This window comes from Cajanus cajan, chromosome 11, assembly GCF_000230855.2.
Source record: "Cajanus cajan strain Asha chromosome 11, NIPB_CcT2T_4, whole genome shotgun sequence".
NCBI lineage: Eukaryota > Viridiplantae > Streptophyta > Magnoliopsida > Fabales > Fabaceae > Cajanus > Cajanus cajan.
Window position 1 is genome coordinate 34,600,255 of NC_138527.1, and position 19,924 is coordinate 34,620,178.

Consider the following 19,924-nt stretch of genomic DNA (forward strand, 5'->3'; position numbering starts at 1 on the left):
ATTTATCTAAGGATTTTCATGCGAAAAAATATTTGTAAGAAATTGTTGCAAAAATTGTTGCAAATATAAATCTCCAATAAATTATTGCAAATATTTTTGTAATTTTAAATTTTCAAAAAATTCTTACAAATTTTACTACAAAATATTAATTATATGAATTTTTTGTTGCAAATAAAAATTTCTAAAAAAATTTGCAGTAATTTTTTTATTTTCCTATAAATTTTGTTTTAAATATAAATTCGCAAGTAATTTATTTATTTTTTGTGAGTAGTATTTCCTGCAAATTTTCTTATTTATGATTATTTTTATTAATTTAAAAACTGAAAATATTTTTGAATACACATTTCCTTCTTCCTTCACTGTACTACTTGAGATAGTGACACCTCATCACCTTCGTAAACGTAAACTCACTATCTTTTGATTTCCTCATCACGTAACACCGCATAACTGAGTCACCTCCGTAAACCTCCGCACACCGCACACCGCACACCGCACACTTTTTCTCAAGTAAGTCACCGTAACACTTCTCTCAACTTTTCCTCATCACCTCCACCGTGCCACATCCACAACATTTCTCTCCTTTTCTCGTTCCGCATATGTTAGGGTTTTTGTTTTCTCTCCTTTATTCCTAATTTTTCTCACCGCACAACACTTCATTTTTTGTGTGCTTTTGCATGTAGATTTGAAGTACCAACTCAATGAGATAGAAGACAATGCTTGTAATCTGAAAAATGTAAAAGCAGTTGGTTGGAGGTAAGACGTTGGTTGGATTAGGTGAGAAATTTAGACAAGGTTAACTAGGTCCTGTAAAAAAAGCTATCTCTGTGTAGAATTAGGTGAGAAAGTTGCTAAATCTTTTTCGTTGGTATCAAATTAATGTATCATATGTGTAGAATTAATGTCGTGATTCGTATTCTGTACAAAATAGGATGAATTGCTATGGGCTGCTTCTTGGCTATATAAGGCGAGTGGAGAAAGCAAGTACTTGAGCTACATCATTGGCAACCAAGGTTGGAGTCATGCGCTGTCTGAATTCAGCTGGGATAACAAATTTGTTGGGGCTCAGACATTACTAACGGAGGTCATTATATATTTACATAAATAGAGGTACAAGAAAGAAAATTAGAAAATACACTAGTGATCAAAGGAAAATCTTTTTTGCTGGCTTGTGTTATGTATTTTATATTTTAAATCAAATTGATCTAGAACAATGTTAAAATAATATAAATAAAAAGAAAGTTAATGTGGTGGAACAACTTGTTGTTATAATGATTCAGATGTCATACAAACTGATTAGTCTTTAATTTATCTTATTTTATATGCAAATGCGTATTAGGATGTGTATTCTTCTATGAAGTCACAATTCTAGATATATACTATTATAATATTAGATGGTTTCAATGGGCCAAACTGATCATTCTGTCTCGTGTCAAGATTCACCTGCTTTGTATGTTGAAATTGATGACCGAGTAATTTTTCTAAGAAGAAATGGTTCATGTCTGGTTTAAATTTTCAAATCTGGTTGCACATGTATTTGCCAAAGATCCTAATGTATAGACTATATATCTAGTTAGCCAAGGCTTCTTACTATGAAGCAATAAAATTTTATTTAATAGAGTCTGGTTGGTGTACTGTCTGGATATGACTTGATAAGCCTGACATGACCCCTTATCAAGGTCCACTGCTTCTCTTGAGCTTAGAGCTTAAAGAACTTTGTACCACCTGGGTACAACTCAGTCAAACCTGATGTGCATTCCCTTATCAGGCTTCATTGCTTCTGTTGACCTCCCCCAAGCTGATATCAGAACTGGTCATGGTTTATGCTCCCATAAAATTTTCCATCAATGTACCCCTGGTATAAACCTATGAGCAATTGAATGTTGATTGCATCTTCACCCTTTAGACTCACTGGTGAGGCTAGTCTAGGCCACCCTTTCTGTGCTAATCTGGTCAATGAGTTTTGTGCATTGTTATCAATCCTGGATAGTGGCATGGAGTGCCTGACCCCAAAACTGCTATAACAGGAAAGTGTGTAATGAAATGACCACTATTATGAAGTTTATAGATATAAATTAAATAATTTATATTTATACATATATATAAATGCTCAAAAATTAAAAAAATAATACACAAAATTAAAGACATTCATAATTGATAATTAAAATTCATAATTTTAAGTCAAAACACAGAATTTAATAACAAGAGTCAAGTAATATATAAGGAAAAATAGAAAGTATAGCAAGAAAGGGTAATCAAACCACATTCACCAGTTCCTGATGCTGAAGGTGAATGTTGCAGCAGTCCCTGATGGTGATGGTGAACAATGTGAAGCCAATGCCGAACAAAAGAGACGGCTATTTTCTATTTTTTTTCATAGGTTTGATGCCCTTCTTGGAACAGATAATGCCTAACCCTTTCCATGGGAATGAAAAAGGGCCAAAACATATGCCACTTGCATTAATTGATTTCTAGTTTTTTCTTCTTAAAAATGAACTTGAACGAAACATTGGACTATGTCATTCACATCTTCAAATTCCCAAGAATAAATTAATAAAGCTCAAAACAAATGCTCCCTAAGATGATTTATGGAATGTACAGTCAGCATGGGACATCTATTTTAGTGTCTTGATTCTTGAAGAATGTCATTGTGGATTTCTTGCTAACTATAAATAAGATGTGTATGCACTTTAATTACATATACATGCTTCTGCATTCATTTTGTTTTTTTCCAAGCAGTTGCTGTTTAAGTTTTGACTATTTGTGATGACTTCTGACCAATGACCATGTCTAGATTTTTCAAATATAACATAAGAGTTTAGATTCCAGTGTATGGCTTGTTTATATGTAGGCATGACAATCTAACCCGCCCCGTAGGAGTTCATTTCATGGTTTAATTTTTGTTCTTATGGATGAAAGTCACAAAATGTTAGGAGTTCATTCTGATAAAATAGATGATATATAATTTGGATTCTTACTTCATAGTAAACAATTTTTAACAACCTGTATAGAACTACTTTCTTAAGTCATCAAGATGGAAAATATGCATGACTGATTTGTATAATCTCATTATGGACTTCAGATTTTTTTTTTCTTCCTTTTACCTGGGTGGTGTAACACGGTATTATGTGTATCTAATGTCTTTCTCGTAGATTTAAAGGTTATGATTTGAACATTGATTTGTGCTGTAAGTAGCTAGATTGATCGGCAAGGGATTACTAGTAACTCTCCCCTGCTTCAACACCTTTAACCTTTTAGCCCCTCTAAATTTCTTATGCATTGATTATTTTGTTTCCATCTTCTTCCTTTTAATATATATTAATCTATCTATGAGAATCTTACAGGAATCAAGTTCGGCAGCTTGGAAAATATCTAAGCATAAGTTTCTTCTGGAGTTGCTTTAAATGGTTCTTCAGTGTTATTGGGGATTAGGGGTGGGTATATGGACTTGAGTCCGCGGACCGGTCCGTAAGTCCGCGGACTTCACGGATAACGGGCCCATGTTTTTTAATTCGTATAATCATACGGACTTTTTAGGTCCGGCCCGTAAAGTCCGCGGATTTTGCGGATTTAATCCGCGAGCCCGCGGATTACCCATTTAAATGTAGATTTACAAATATTCTATGTTCATTTTTAAGATATTAATTAAGACTTTGATGTTTTAAGGTATTTAGACTTTGATGTACTTGGACTTACAAATGTTTTATATTTGTTTGGTTGTGTATTAAGACTTTTAAAGTTTTAAGGTAGTAAGGCTTTAATATTTGGTTAATAGTTGGTATGCTTGGACTTTAAATTTTAAAGGCATTGAGACTTAAATATTTCTATTAGAAATTTAGAATGTGTAAACTTTGTTATTTAAGACTTTGATTTATTATTTACAATGTTTGATGTTATTATTAGAAGTATATTTATATCATTTTATATGTTTTTTTTCCCTCATGTTTTCATAGGTTAAATAAAGGAAAAGAAATTAAAAATCTGAGTCAATATTCATTTAAACAATTTAGATTTAATTGGGCCCGCGGACTTATCCGTTTATCCGCGGGCTTCACAGGCTGGATACGGACTTAAAGATTTAAGTCTATTTATTTCGCGGACCGGATTTATCCGGCCCGTTAAAAATGCGGACTTCGCGGACCAGGCCTTAAACGGACCGGACCCGTCCGCATACCCACCCCTATTGGGGATTCATGCAGATTTGACAACTTCCCTAGCTTTGACAACGTAAGTGTCTTGTGAATTTGATTTGCTCTTCATATGATTGAATTCATTTCCCACTTACATTAAATTATGCAGCATCTGTTGTAAAAATATTATTGTATATATCAAATATGCAAGAAGTTAGTACAGGTTGGTGCATCATTATCTATATCAAATATGTGTATCACCATATACTTGATTATAGTCAATATATAATACTTCCATGTTATCTTTTAACTGTAACTTGCTCCCTCCCCAAAGAGAATTTATGCGTTCATCCATTAACTGTATGAATGGTTAGCAGTTAGCTTTAGACCTTCGAATTACATTGATTAAACTAACCATTTGGTCATTTGTGTTGTAAGGATCGTAAGCTTCTTGTTGTTGTTGATTCTTTTTGGTTGTGTTGCTTTCCTTCACTACCATGAATGATATGTTTTTCAGAAATGAATTGATTTTACTATCATGCATACGCTATATGATGAATTGTTGCACACATATTTTAATTATCTATATTCCTAAAGTACACAATATTTATCATTTACTGTTATTGTAGACCTCATTCTCAGAAGAATTCATATTTAGCTTGCTATGAACTTGGGAAATGACTGCTATATTTGGGTTCAATAGTTGCTATATATATGTACCTGGCTGGCTAACCATAGGAATATCCAAGTTGTTTCCATCAGTTTCAAGTGCTACTTCCCTTACATTAGCTATCTTTGCCTCTGTTGCCTGAATATCACTCCATTCATTGTCTCCAACTGCCTGAATGTTCACCTGATCTGTTGCCATGTGGACTACATTCTCTACAGGTACCGGGATAGCTCTAAAAACACTCAGGCATGCTTTATCCACATTCTCTTCTATGAGGTCAATATGCTTTGTATCTGAGCATAACTCTGTCTTCTCAAAAACTTGAGTTGTATCAATGTGTTGCCTGTTGAAAAAATATCTGAATGTCAACTTGGTTTTATGATGCTACACATTCCACTAGGTATTGATAATACTATTTCCATCGTCACGTTTAGGTGGGAAAAGAGTAGTCAACAAACCTAATTCTAGCTTATAGAAGAAGTTATTTCCTTTCTATTTTTCTATCTTGTGTTTCTGAAAAAATTACTCAAACAGACCCTAGAAGTGAAAATAGATAAAATTACTTGGTGGATGTTTATGGCATTACCTAGTTAAGCCCAAGCTAGGCTAAGCCAATTTAATAAATAAATCATGTCATGATTTCTCTAGAAGTCTGTTTAGTTGAAAAGGTTCAAACACCGGTCCTGATTTAACTTTTAAACGAAGGAATGACAAGGGAAGATGAAAAAATGCAGCAATTTTGTTCCTTCTGTTGTTTTGTTTCGTTTCAAGAGAGAAGGAATAATTAGAAAAGGATGTGAGACTGATAGAATTTATGATCCGTCCAAAATGGAGATGGGAAAAGACAGTTGGTTTTATGAAATAAAAATATCATACTACCCTTATTATTTTTTTTTTGAAATATTTATATCATTTTATATACATATTTCTTTCTTTCCCTTACTTTCTATAAAACTAAATAAGAGGAAACTAAAGTTTTAACATTCTTTACTTTTAAGACATTCGTATGCAGTATCTGTATACACTTTTTTTGAATCAACAGTTCTATTTTAAGTATAATTAAAATGATGAATTAATCTAAGAATACATAAAATTTTAGAGTTAATATTTATAGTGTTTTAACATTATCAAATTAGCCACTTTAATAGGTAAAACCAATTATCAATATAATCTTTAAGTTAATGTAGATTTAAATCAATTTACATTAAAAAAAATTTGATTTAAATTGATAAATAAAAAATCATCGTTAAAAACTAAAATTTTGTAAATAAATATCTATTTTCAGTTCCGTAATAATTTCTTGCCATTTTGAAAACTGGCAGGTAAGTTTTCTACGACTTTTCTTGCGGTTTTGAAATTTGCAACAAACTTTGCTGCAAATTTTAGGTATGTAAAAAAGTACCTACACATTTTCTTGCAATTTTTTTCTTAGGAAAGATTACCTGCGGATTTTTTTGCAGCAAAATGCGCAGGAAATATTTAAAATATAATTTTCCTTGCCAAAATTTATTATTTTCATGCAAAAATTATTCGCAAGAAATTTCTTACGAATTTTTAAATCCGTGGAAAATGAGTTATCCACGAAGGTTTTACTTGCAAATTTTAATTTGCAGAAAAGTTTGTAGGTAACTTGTTTCTTGCGAATTTTTGAGAAAAATTTGCAAGAAAATCCTCAAGTAATAAAGAAAATTTTAGTAGCGAGTTATGTTGAACTAACCAATTTTGCCAAAAAAAAAAAAAAAAAAAAACCTATAGTGTGGAACGCTTGACTTGCAAGATACGATTCCAAAATATACAGGATTTACAGTGGTATTATTACTTCCTGTATAATATAAGAAATGGTGCTACTAAATCTCAGATTCTTAATATTGCTTTGCACCAAAAACAGATTCTTAATAATGCTATACACTTATATAGCTCTTAGGAGTATAAGCAATGGCACAAAATGGGAGAGCCTCAGGTTCCTTGGCAGATAAAGCTGCTGTTCCAAGCCCGTGAGCACTGTATAAATTGATTCAAGAGAAAGGAAAATAAGCATATATGCTTGAGGAAGAAAATAGTTTATCTCCTCAATGCCATATTTCCTAAAGTAATATTATTTCTCCATATCCAAACTACAACTCAACTAAATTTGACAAAGTGAACTGAACTACTGTCAAATCCCAACAACCATTAATTATGATGGAAGAAATGCTAGAAACATACTTTCTGACATACTCTTTTAAATGCAATCCTTCTCTTTTATTAATTATTTATTAAAAAATCACAAAATTTGGTGACTTTTACATCTTATTTAGTGAATCTCTCATAAGTCAGAGAGTTTGTTGCTAAGACTCTTCATTACGATGGTAATTGAAGAGTGGACAGCAGAGTCGATGATATCTAAGTCAAATGAATGATCTATGAATTGCAAAATATACCTAGATGCGGTTGCTATTCCATGAGCAATTGAATCACGAAGTCGAAGTTTATCTAGTGTTGATTGCACAAAATTTGCTCCAACCAGACCAGTTACCACAACCACTGCTGCTGTGACAGATGCATTGGCACCTGCCCACATGGCAAAATTTCAGAGATCAAATAATCTCTCTTTTGCTTGGTAGACCATAAATAAATTAGGAATTCAGTTCAGACTAACCTTTCTACATTTATTGCATTAGTTCCAATGTAGAGTCACATGGTGCATAATGATTATGATAAACAGCTATGCAAAACATGATACTTACCTTCAAAAAAGACACAGTGCTGAGAGCCAATGCCACTGTTATACATCTGGGTAGAATGGATACAGTTAAAGATGGTTCTAAAGCAACTAGACGTCCAACTAGGGCAGTTGAGTGCAATGAGAACATGGTAGAGATAATGACAGAGGTGAAAATCTCAGCTGCATACCTTTTTACAAGCTGAACACAATAGTTAAATCATTAGTTAATGCTTTAATGGATTTTAATCATTGTCTGTTAATTAAAAGGATAAGGAAGACATGTTTTGTATTTGGGACTATGGCTACATATCATGTTGATGGATGATAATCTAAATATTAGGTGCACAGAAAAACAACATGCAGAGTACGATCAAACTCTTACTCTATGAAGTAATTTGCAAATGACTATCCTATAAACCTTATAAAGGTCTAACCTAATTTCGAAACAAGGAACAAATGAAAGAGATGTTTATTGCCTGGCTACATGTAAAAAGTTGGATTAGCAGACCAATTGTGTTGCACATTTGACAAATGTACCAATTGTTACTGTAGTAATAATATTATCATCCTCAGGATTGAATTTGTTGAATACTAAATTACTAATTTACGTTAATTAATTTTGAGCAATTAAAAAATAGATGGAATAACGAAGGTAGAAAATTAACAAAAATTCATTCAATATTAAAATTGTTAGAGAATTGATTTCATATTCTTTCCTATAGATTCCTACCCTTTTCAATCGATGCAAGAATTATAATTACTCACTTGAGTTTACTAAGAGTTATTTACCTCTAATCCCTTAGGCAAGCAAATCTATTCATCGAATCCTAATCCACAATTCCTTAGGACAATTATAAAATGTAATAGAATCATGAAGAACAATTATTATCTTAAACACAAACTAATTAGACATGCCCTATTTCTCAATTATGACAAAATCTAATATGATCTTTCTATAATCGTAAACAATCCCCAATTTTCCAATTGTAAAATTGTTCATAGAATAAACATTAGAGATATGGATAGAACAATGAGATAATTAAAATTAACCAAACATCAATCGAAAAGATTCAGAAACTATGATCCAGAATATTACATCAATACTCTAACAAAAAAAATTGGTTCTACATAATGTAAAAGAAAAAATCAAAAGAGACTCATGAGTCGTTATAAAAAAAAAAGATTATTATTGACTACTAAATTATTATTATTATTATTATTATTATTGTTATTATTATATATTATTATTTATCAATATTTTTATATGTCTCATAAATCGTAAACTTTATTTCAATTTAAGATTTTTATCCTATTATAACATTATTTTTATTATCATTATAAAGGTAAAATATAAGCCTGTACATGACAAAAACTAATATATATTTTTTAATTTTCTAATGCAAACTTACATATATTCACGGTAAATAATATAAATAAAAATAAAAATAAATAAAAGAACAGTCATAATGTGAGAAAAGTAACAAAATAAAAGAAGAAAAAAAAAAGAAACAAACAAAAGTGAAAAACAAATTGAAAAAATGACATATAAAGAGCACATATCTAGTGTAAAAACACTCTGGCAATATTAGAAAAAAATAATAACAGACATAAAATAAAATATAAAAAAGAAAAAAGAACAAACTAGATCATGTATAAAAGCAAATGTAATGAGACATTAAACAATATATTAGTGATTAAGTTTACCTAATGAAAATAACATTGAAATAAAAATACATAAATAAATCTTAATGGTTTAACTCCGCGACTCATCATTTCTGTTTCGTATGTTAAAGAAGACAAAGACGTGGTCACACTTACCATATACTCATTGAATGATGATAACAATTCGTCGTCATTGCTTAGGCCATGGAACTATAGGGTACCACTTCACTATAAGAAACCTTATTTCTCTTTATGATATGATTTTTTTCCTACTCAAGTGTTCAAATATGTTTACCTAATTAATAACTTTTTTTAGTATGATATTTTTCTATCTCATTTCAATTATCATTTATTAGTGTATTTGTTTATTAATGGTGCTGCTCCTTGTTTCAACTTTTACTAAATATCAAGTATGTTATTTTATTTTTTTTAAAGCTTGTGTTGTGCATAAACCGAGAATTGTGAATTTAATTTTGGCTTGCTGTTGCTTATGAATTGAACAAAAAATTATGTTGAATTGTTGTTGTTTTATAATACTCCCAATACAAGGCGTCATGTTGTCACATGTCTCTAGCATCATTACATTCCTTAAGATATAATCCTAGACATCTCTTTTCAAAGAGTTAATTGGTTCCAGTCACTTTAAGCATCAATCTTTAACAACACACCCTTACTCTTTCTTACATGACAAGTTAAGGTCAAGATATAACGGTATCAATTCACAAATGTAAATTCAATTATTTTAGTACAAATTAAAGTTAGATAAAAATTAGCGGAAAGTAATATTAAAACTATAATTTTCTATATTTTTATTGGGTTTGAAAGGATACATAGCAATACATTTATTTATAAAAGAAAGAATAATTATTTATTTAACAATATAGATAATTTTATCTTAGAAAAATAATAAACTAGATGATAAACAATAGTAAATGCTCATAATAATTTTTTGTTATTTATTTCTTATCCTCAATAATAAATAATTAACTTAGTATGAAAATATTTTACTAAATAATTGGAATAAGACACCTAAAAATTTATTTATTTAAGAAATTAGTTGAAAATCAACTCCACTGATTTGCCTTAAACAACCAGTTTGTTTATAGAATATTTTTAAAATAGAAAATAAATTTTAAAAACTAAAATATTTATACCATTGAAAATATCTATAAAATTAATTTCTAAAATGGTAAAATTTGTTTTTAGCAAAAATTCTACAAAAATTACACTCATATGCTCCTGAAGAACTTTCCAATGAACTATTTATGCAAAACTAAAATTTAAAGGTTCAAAACCTTATCAAAATAATTAAATATTTTAGTAGTATTTAGTACATCTAGATAATTTTCCAAAAAGTTAAAGATCATAAATTAACTCATAATAAATAATTTATAGTAATTTTTTGAATATAGTGTTAATAGTTTTCCAAAATTCTAGAAACCCCAAATTCATTTCCCAGAAAACAATTTTATTTAAAATAGTAAATCATATAAAAAGTTTTAAAGTTTATATGGATAAAAAGTTCATCCAGTCTAGTTTTTGAATATATAAAATAATTTTGAAAATCATTCATAGTTGATATAATAAATTCATAGAACCCAAGTAGTTCATTCTAGATTTCAAGAACTCAAATACAATATTACGGAATCATTATCTCACTTGTTTTAAACTCTTTGAGTGATTCCAAAGGCTAAATTGAAGCCTTTTAAGCCTAGTTTCCAACAAGATCGATCGTATCATTTGAATAAGTAGAACGAAAGTTATGTAATTTTGATTAGATTGTGCTCAATCTAAATTTGAGTCGGCAGATTTTTGGGTAAGGGTTCTTGGTTGTGTAAAAAATACAAAACAAACCTTAAAAATTCTAGAAAATTTTTGGAAGAGTCTCCCCCTTAATTTAGAGCATTTACCAAAAAAATTTAGAGTAAAATAACAACAAGAAATATTCCAACGAAATTCAAACAACAACAGATTTGTATGATAATGGAAGAAGAAAGAAGGTGATGAAGGTTCTTTGATGATAAAGGAAGGAGATGAAGGGTGTGGTGTTTTAGAAGAAGGGAAAAGAAAAATGAAATAGGAGAAATTTGAGGGAAAAGGGGAGGGATTTGTAGCTTTCACGTGTGAAGAACAAGGGAGGGGTTGGTTGGGTGGTTATAAGCTTTTAATTAGGATAAGATAAGTTTAGGTGATGTCATAATTGGTTTAAATGGACACAAGATAAGAATGGAGAGAAAGAGGAATAGGTAGTATAACACCTCAAATTTCTAAAATTATTAAAAGGATATTTTAATTAATTAAAAAAATTTATTCAATATTTTAAGAGCTTTTAATAATTATGAAAATTTTAATTAAATAATAAATATTTGTAAAAATTATTTTTGTATAATATTTATTAAAGAAATATGTATTCTTATAATATTTTTTTATAATAAGTATTTGAAAAAAAATTTATTTAATTATAATTATTTATTATTTATATATTTTATTTTAATTATAATGGTGTTAGTAGAAATATATTTTATTTATATGTTAAATATTTTTAATTATTAATTATTGTATTTTATTATAATTATTTGGGTTGAGAGAAATGTTTATTTAATATATTATTTATTTATAAGTTTAAATATTTGAAGTTAGAAAAAGAAAACTATAGTAAAAGTATTTTTAGTGAAGAGTTAAGTTTGTGTTAAGTTTTTAAAAGAGAATTATGGTCGTTCTTTTATTTTTATACTTCTCCTTTTTCATGTTCTCCTTTTTCATGTTACGCATAGGTTCCAAAAAATGGGAAGGAAAATCAGAGATTGTTGGAGGCCGAAGATCTACATTCTTTATCAAGTATTCATTAAGGTAAGTGTTGCACGTTTGGCAAGTGTATCAATCGTTACTGTAGTAATAATATTATCGTCCTTAGGGATTGAATTTGTTGAATACTAGATTACTAATTTACGTTAATTTTGAGCAATTGAAAAATAGATGGAACAACGAACATAGAAAATTAACAAAAATTCACTCAATATTAAAATTGTTAGATAATTGATTTCATATTCTTTCCTATCGATTCTTACCCTTTTCAATTAATGCAAGAATTGTAATTACTCACTTGAGTTTATTAAGAGTTATTTACCCCTAATCTCTTGGGCAAGTAAATCTATTCATTGAACCCTAATTCCCAATTCCTTAGGACAATTATAAAATTTAATAGAATCATGAAGAACAATTATCATCTCAAACACAAACTAACTAGATATGCTCAATTTCCCAATTATGACAAAACCCAATCTGTTCTATCTATAATCTTAAACAATCCCCAATCTCCCAATTGTAAAATTGTTCATAGAATAAACATTAGAGACATGGATAAAACACTGAAATAATTAAAATTAACCAAACATTAATTGAAAAGGTTCAAAAACTATGATCCAGAATATTACATCAATACTCTAACAAAAAGAAAATTAGTTCTACATAATGAAAAAGGAAAAACCAAAAGAGACTGATAAGTCATTCATCTTCCGATGGTGAGTTGATCTCCTCTTAATGAATCGTTCCGCTCTCTGACTATCAGTTCTCCTCCTCCATTTCCTCTTTTTTTTTTTCTAATTCTTCCCCTTTTATTTTCAGACTCTTTTTTTCTTTTCTTTTTCTTTTCTTTTTAATTCCTAAGAGTTATCTTTTCCTCTTCTTTTCATTTGGCCCAAGCCCACAACCTGTCTGCGGAATTCTTTGACTTCAACTCTTCCATCTTGATACTTGCTCTCTTTAAACAATGATTTAAGCTCCTAAAACACTTATTTACAAAGAAAAACAAGAAAACCATAAGTGTAATATAAAAAATAAAAAAAAGATAATGCATGATAAAATCCTAAACTAAAGTATGAATGCAAAGACAATTTATACACACATCAAAATCTCCCAAGCTTAGACTTTTGCTTGTCCTCAAGCAAATAAAACTAAATGAAAACAAGATAATTAGTACATTTAAATGAAAACATATCATCTCAATTCAAGACCAAATTCAAACAATGATATCCAAGAGCACACTTTTCACAATTTTTAGAATAATGACTAACTTGTTAGGTCCCTAGTGCAATTAGAGATTAATTGAAGCAAGGCACTAGACACTAAGTCAGACAATACTTGTAACCCTTTCTTTTCTATTTATTTATATGTTTTTTTCTTAGGTTTCTAACATAGAAGACACTTACCACCCAACTATGCATGGATCTTCCACTCAATTGCTATGCACTTGCCATACTTGGTCTCAAAGGAGTGTCTTTCTTAGGAAATTTTTATTTTTAGAATTTTTTAAACTAAACATTAACATTTCCCCAGTAGTCAATCAGTCTCAAAGGGGTACTTACAGTATTTCCCCAGTAACCTATGACCTCAAAGGGGTGTCTAGTTAACTCAAGAACCATTTTTCTTTCAACTTTCCCTTTTTTTAAGGCAGACAATTCTCTAGTAACCAAGTGCAATGAGTGTCACCATAGAAGCTTAAAACTTTTTATACTTTATTTAAGTAGATTAAAAATCTTTCTTAAGTGCCATAGTGCCAAGATTTATTGTGTAGTATGTGATATTTCAACTCTTCCATCTTGATACTTGCTCTCTTTAAACAATGATTTAAGCACCTAAAACACTTATTTACAAAGAAAAACAAAAAAACCAAAAATGTAATATAAAACAAAGATAATGCATGATAAAATCATTCAAACAATGTTAATAATATATGCAAATGGCCTAAACTAAAGTATGAATGCAAAGACAATTTATACACACATAAGTAAAAAAGGGATTGAGTAGTCTCGCTCTGGATGGGAATGTATATTAGGTAATGAGATTGACCCCAATCCTATCTTTATTGTATGTTTATGTATGAAAAGTATTTTCCCAAATATTTTATGTTCTTGAATTTTATTCTTTCTTATAATTTTTTTTTTATAATTATTGTAATTATGATTATTATGGTATATATCGATGTTTGTGGATATAATTTGAGTTGCCCCCAAATTAATGTGAAAACCTTAAAGGGTACATTTAGATAAATGTATGAGAAAATATTATAAATATGTAATTATATGAAATAGAGTAATTAATGCTATAATACAGAAATATTAGACTTTAATTTAGGATCCAATGTAGCCAACCAAGCAGGTCCCGAAACCAAGTCTACTTCAGCAACTGTATCAAATGAACTGTTTCAGAAAATGACCGTAAACCTTGAGATAGGTTCAATAGGAAGTTTGAGACAATGTGCCAATTGAGGCTGCAAGAAATTATCAGAACTCCTGCTATCAAGCAAAATCTACACTGTTATTCCATTAGTTATTCCATGAAACCTCATGGTACCTAAGCTAGAAGAGTCTTTCAATACATTGTAAGACAAATATGTTCTTCTACTTATTGTATTTCAAGCTCAACAACTTTATCTGGTGGATCAGGTTCAAGATCGTGAATATACTGTGTTTCCATTTGCAACCAAATGTATTGTTTGTTCCGACATCTATGAGTTGGAGAAAATTTCTCATCAAATGTATATAACATATTCCTTTTTCTTGCCTCCGTTGCATTTCTGAGGTGACATTCTCTTAACGTTGGTACTTGGTATTATTTGGTGGGTTTGTGTTTGGGTTCAGGGGTGGATTTGGAGTGGGGGTAGGCTAGTAGTTTTCAGACGGGAAATTGTAATTGGTTGATTGGTTTCTAGATAGAGTTGGAATGATATAGTTTATTTTTTGATACATATTTTTCTTCAGACAATTTGGCTAAGAAAACTGATCAGATTAAAGTTGTAGAACTTGAGCAATAACATCTTCATGTATATCATGTTTCAATCCACCAATGAAGCAATCCAATAGTGCATCCCATGTAATACCATTCACACGGTTAGCTAATGAAATAAATTGCACATAATACTCATGAACACTAGCAACTTGCATCAACGGAAACAAGTGAGATCTAGGACACTCATAAGGAGAGGACCAAACTCTAATTCCAAAGCTCTTGTAAACCCAATCCAAGACTAAACGGGATTATTGCGAGCCGGTACCATGAAACAACCTCTTTATCCAAGTGGATTGTAATAATAATAAGTTGTTCATCAGGTATTTTATAATAGTTGGAAAACTGATTTGCCTTAAGAATCCACTGAAGCACATCATTTCCATCAAATTTGGGGAAATCCAATTTCATATTGAGTACCAAGAATGTGTAACAAGCTAAATATGCTAGATTGATAAATGCAGAACAAATAACAAGTAATAATGACTGAATTAAGATGAACACAAGGAATCAAGGATCAAATGTTGAGAATGCACTTCCTATGAGATCAAACGGGATCACAGGGAATCATTCAACTCGATTAAAAATGGAAATGCAGTACAATAACATCAACAATGAAGAAAAGTCCACCGAGAGAGAGAGAGAGAAGAATAGCTCTTCTATCATTGCCTACCTCTCTCTCCTACCCCCCTGACTTTTAACTAATTCCTCTGCCACACAAAATCCCTCATTCGCACACTAGGCCTACTCACACGTTTGGCCTTGATTTCACTACCCAACCCATCATTTGCTGCCACCTGTCCTTGTGAACTAACCGAATTCACATGCTCCTCATTCCTTGATTTCTCTTCCCACTCATCTCTTCCTTCACTTGATTGCTCAATTACTTCCTTGTCCTTCTGACCTTGATCATCCATGATGTCAACTTCCTTACGTCCCAAGCCCCCAGTGATTTCCCTTTCTGTTACAGAATGATTGCGATCTTCATGATGATTCAACTTCAGTAGCTGAATCAGCAATGTATCCGTTGTAGATTCCAGAATTTCAAATCGAATATTGTTCTCCTTATCACAAAACTCCATAGGTTTCAAAATGAGTTTTTTACATTTGTTTAAAGCTCCCTTAAACAAGTATTTTTCACCGTGAATTCAATGAAAATACCGATTTGTTGTGTATAAGAATAATCAACCGAGAAAAACTAGAATTGCATCCTCCCCTTCTTTTTAAAACCAAACCTGCTAAATATTTGAGCCTCACCATACTTAGTCTCTTATATATCAATTGGTTATTTTGATTCTCTCACTCATTCTCTTTCCCAAATCATGCGCATCAGCTGCCACCTGCTCTTGAGTTGTATCATGTGCTTCATCCACTTGTAATTCCTCATCTGTCCTGATTGTCCTTCCACCATTAATAACCATTCCATTTCCATTTGTTACATGCTGCTCGAGAGTACATGGCATGCCAAGAAGAAGTATAACAACTACATTTAACTTATTTGTTTAAATAAGTCTAATTTAAAGTTTGAGAATACATAAAGATAAATTTGATTTATTTGACTTATTTATAACTTTGTAAAATATATTTTGTATTCTTTAATTTAGTGTTTAATAATTTTTTATACTAAAATTAAAATCAATTGAAGATAAAAAAATTATATAACCATAATTTATTGCATAAATTACTATTTCTTAAAGTGTGATATGAATTTAAAGATATGTCCGATAAAAATCAAAATCAAAAAGTGGTTAATAAAAGATGTATTGTGTGCATACATAGATTTATTCACAAAAATTAACTAGCATATAAAAATTGACGGCGCATGAATAAAACTAGAATAATTCACAAAATTGACTCATGTTTACTATTGTACTTGTTGGCGGCATCTCTCTTTGCATGAGAGGTACAGGTTGAAAATGGTTTTATCCAGTTCCATGATTCTCTCTAATTCTCCAATCGCATCTCCTTCTCTACCAACTTCAACGGTAAGATAATTTTGAGCACTCTCATCAAATTGCCAGAAAATTTACATAAACAACCAAAAAAAAAAGTTTAATTTTCTTAAAATTTTGCTCCAAAAATCCCTACCACTGTCTTTGTACTCGATTGCTTTTCTGCATCTGTAGGTTACCAAGTTGGAAACTTTTTTGCTGAAAAATGATGGGGTTACCAGAATTAGAGGAGTGACTGCTTCTTCCGTGGTACCCAGAAACCGAAAAATAGCAACATGTTCTGTATCGAGAGATAGCAACGCCTCTGTTGAGACTGATTTCCCTGCTGATTACTCGGAGCTTCTGGAACAAGTAAGTGTTTCTTGATCCTCCCGTTACATCTATTTTATGTTCATTGTAACGTTTAGCTTTGATATTGATTGGCCAATGTAGTGGTGATTTGGTTGATCGGTTATATTTTATGTTAATCTTATGTTTTGCAATAGTGAAAGAAAAATTTACTGAACCCAAAAATTTATAGCGAAAAAGGTGGGACTAATAGTTCTTTGTTATTGAATAAACCAACAGGCTAGAGTAGCTGTGGAATTGGCTATGAAGGATGACAGACAGCTAATGGTGAGTCACATTTGATAGTAATTTTATTAGGAATCAAGAACTAAAGTTACACACACTAAAGTGAAGAGTATTATGGAGTCTGTATTGAACAATCTTATACAGGAGATTGAGTTTCCCACGGCTGGACTCGGGTCTGTACCAGGTTCTACATATTTCAGTTTCCTTTTTTGTTTCAAGAACCGTTTTATTGTTGTTTCAATTTGTATGCAATTGATGCATCTCACTCATTACAGGTGATGGGGAAGGTGGAATAGAAATGACTGAGAGCATGCAATTGATTCGTGAATTTTGTGACCGCTTCATTAGTTCAGAGAAAACCACACGAACTAGAATAGTAATCTTCTTGATTTAAAGCATTGTTCTTCTTTATTCCACCTGCTTGTGTTTCTGAATGAAAAACAAGCCTTTCTCTTCATGTAACAAATGGTTTTGTGCTCCTTGCATTTCTTTCACTGACTTGGAAGCTTTTTTCTTTTAGTTTTTCTTTTTCTTAGCATACAATCTAACTATTTTTACAATTAGTTTCAAGTCTCTTGCTTTATAATTCCAACCCAAAACATATAAACATCAATTATGAGTAGTACAGCCAGATACTAAGTTTTAATTCCATGGAGATTATCAATAATTTGATTGGTTCTGCTAATAGCTCTTTCTTGTTTATGTATTTTGTCTCTCCTTTCAACACGTGTTATCAACAAAAGTTAGAAAATGTTTGGATATAAGTTAAAAGTGTTTTGAGAGCTTATTTATTGGAAAAAAAGTTTTTTTTATTTTCGATAAAAAAACTCTCAAAAGTTTTTTATGCTAGTATATGAACAGACTTGTTGTCATGTTCTATAAAGATGGTCGTGCAAAATATTTTAGTGTCATAATTCAGTTTCATCACTTCCAGTTGAAATTGATGCATAACCTTGTAATGATCAGTTTTTTCCAGAGGCTAACGAAGTTGACTTTGCCAGAAAATCAGCCTTTAGTGGATCTTCTTTTAAGTTGGACTATTTGACAAAGCCTTCATTTTTTCAAGATTTTGGTTTTGTTGAGAAAGTAAAAATGTCAGACAGAGTGAAGACTGGAGATGAACTTTTCTTGGTAGCCTACCCATATTTTAATGTCAATGGTAGTTCCAAATATCCTTTGTTCTTGCTGACATAAACAATGAAAGTTTTCATGACTAGTGTTCCATTGCATTTCAGAAATGCTTGTTGTGGAAGAACTTTATAAAGAGGCAGTCTTGAACACTGAACGAAAACTGATTATTTTCAATGGAGAACTCGATCGTATAAGATCTGGATGTATCCTTTACCATATTGTACAGTTTTTTAATATGGATCTACATGCTCCTATGCAGCATTTATTAAGATTTATTTTCATCCAAAAAAATTTGTTGGTAGTAATAAGAAAATGAGTTGCTAGATCATAAAATAATGTCAAAAAATGTGATTTTGAGAGAAAACTTGCGTAACATCAGAAAGTCTCGATCTCTTTCTTGGCTTTTGTAGAAAATTGTTCTCCTTGATTGGATCAAGATTATCCACCATTCTTTTACCCAAGGCTTGCTGCACTTACAAAGACCTTCCTACCTATGATGGAAACTGTGTACTATATTCATAATTTCAAGGGCCGCAATGGAGGAACACTTTTTAGGTCTGCTAGCTAAATTAACTCCAATTGGTCTAATTAGTTGAATGTCATGCTTAGTATTTGTGGTAATCTGGAAATATTCAATATCTTGCTGAGAGATGAAGTGGAACTTCGGTCAGTAGACATAGGCCCTGCCCTAGTTTGTTTAGATAAATTTCTATGTAATTACTCTTACTCAGATAAAAAAAAACAAAATAAGAAGAAAAAGTTAAATATTCTTTTATTAGTTTCACCAAAATATATTTTTTAACTTATATATAAGTTAATTTTAACTTAGAAAAAAATAAAAGCTTGGTTTATTTTTATTCTCCTAAAAGTGTTTATAGAGAAATATATTCAAACAGACTCTTAATCTTTGGTCCCTGTACTACTAACGGGTTGTGTGTGTATTAAACTTTTCCTCAGGTGCTATCCAGGACCCTGGAAGGTCCTCAGAAGAGTGGGGAATAGTCGATACTTTTGCATACATCAGCAGAAAAGTATGCCATCCCTCAAGGAAGTTGCCCTTGAGATTCTTCCATCAGCTTGATATTTCAGGAATGGAAAGCTGTAAGCAATTCTAGTTTCCTACGTACCATAACATAGTGAATCAACAATGGTGTCTTTTTCAGAGCCACGATATTATTTTGATGTATATGTCTTATGCACAACAATAACATTTCTTAATCGTTACCCGAAAGAAAAATCTTGAATATATGAACATACCATCTACTAATATCAATCAACAAGTCATCTTCAAGAGTTTTTAGTTGCATTTTTAAATATAAGA

General features: G+C 30.8%; 2 protein-coding genes and 1 long non-coding RNA gene across 7 annotated transcripts; 2 read left to right on the plus strand and 1 right to left on the minus strand.

The window, feature by feature from the left end:
- Positions 1–377: 377 nt before the first annotated feature.
- LOC109800896 (uncharacterized) lies at positions 378–5,447 on the plus strand. Of its 4 annotated transcripts, XR_014430703.1 has the most exons (5): positions 378–507; positions 681–753; positions 929–1,107; positions 3,342–4,224; positions 5,016–5,447. It is a non-coding gene; the product is annotated as an uncharacterized LOC109800896 (long non-coding RNA). The 4 variants fall into 4 exon arrangements; XR_014430705.1 differs by lacking the exon at positions 3,342–4,224 and having other exon boundaries at positions 4,757–5,292; XR_014430704.1 differs by lacking the exon at positions 3,342–4,224 and having other exon boundaries at positions 5,016–5,292.
- Positions 5,448–6,530: 1,083 nt separating this feature from the next.
- Positions 6,531–7,714, minus strand: LOC145953150 (plastidal glycolate/glycerate translocator 1, chloroplastic-like). The gene is made up of 3 exons (XM_083066859.1): positions 7,524–7,714; positions 7,218–7,347; positions 6,531–6,798 (listed from the first exon to the last, which is right to left on the minus strand). Exons 1-3 carry the CDS (start codon positions 7,567–7,569, stop codon positions 6,699–6,701), a joined length of 276 nt encoding a protein of 91 aa, XP_082922985.1. The 5' UTR covers positions 7,570–7,714; the 3' UTR covers positions 6,531–6,698.
- A 9,057-nt stretch (positions 7,715–16,771) lies between these two features.
- Positions 16,772–19,894, plus strand: LOC109800595 (LOW PSII ACCUMULATION protein (DUF1995)). Of its 2 annotated transcripts, XM_020361376.3 has the most exons (9): positions 16,772–16,932; positions 17,074–17,250; positions 17,467–17,514; positions 17,617–17,656; positions 17,748–17,848; positions 18,439–18,631; positions 18,708–18,806; positions 19,041–19,158; positions 19,561–19,894. In XM_020361376.3, exons 1-9 carry the CDS (start codon positions 16,864–16,866, stop codon positions 19,682–19,684), a joined length of 969 nt encoding a protein of 322 aa, XP_020216965.1. In that variant the 5' UTR covers positions 16,772–16,863; the 3' UTR covers positions 19,685–19,894. The 2 variants fall into 2 exon arrangements, with proteins under 2 accessions (XP_020216965.1, XP_082922651.1); XM_083066525.1 differs by lacking the exon at positions 19,041–19,158 and having other exon boundaries at positions 18,708–18,823.
- The last annotated feature ends 30 nt before the right edge of the window (positions 19,895–19,924 follow it).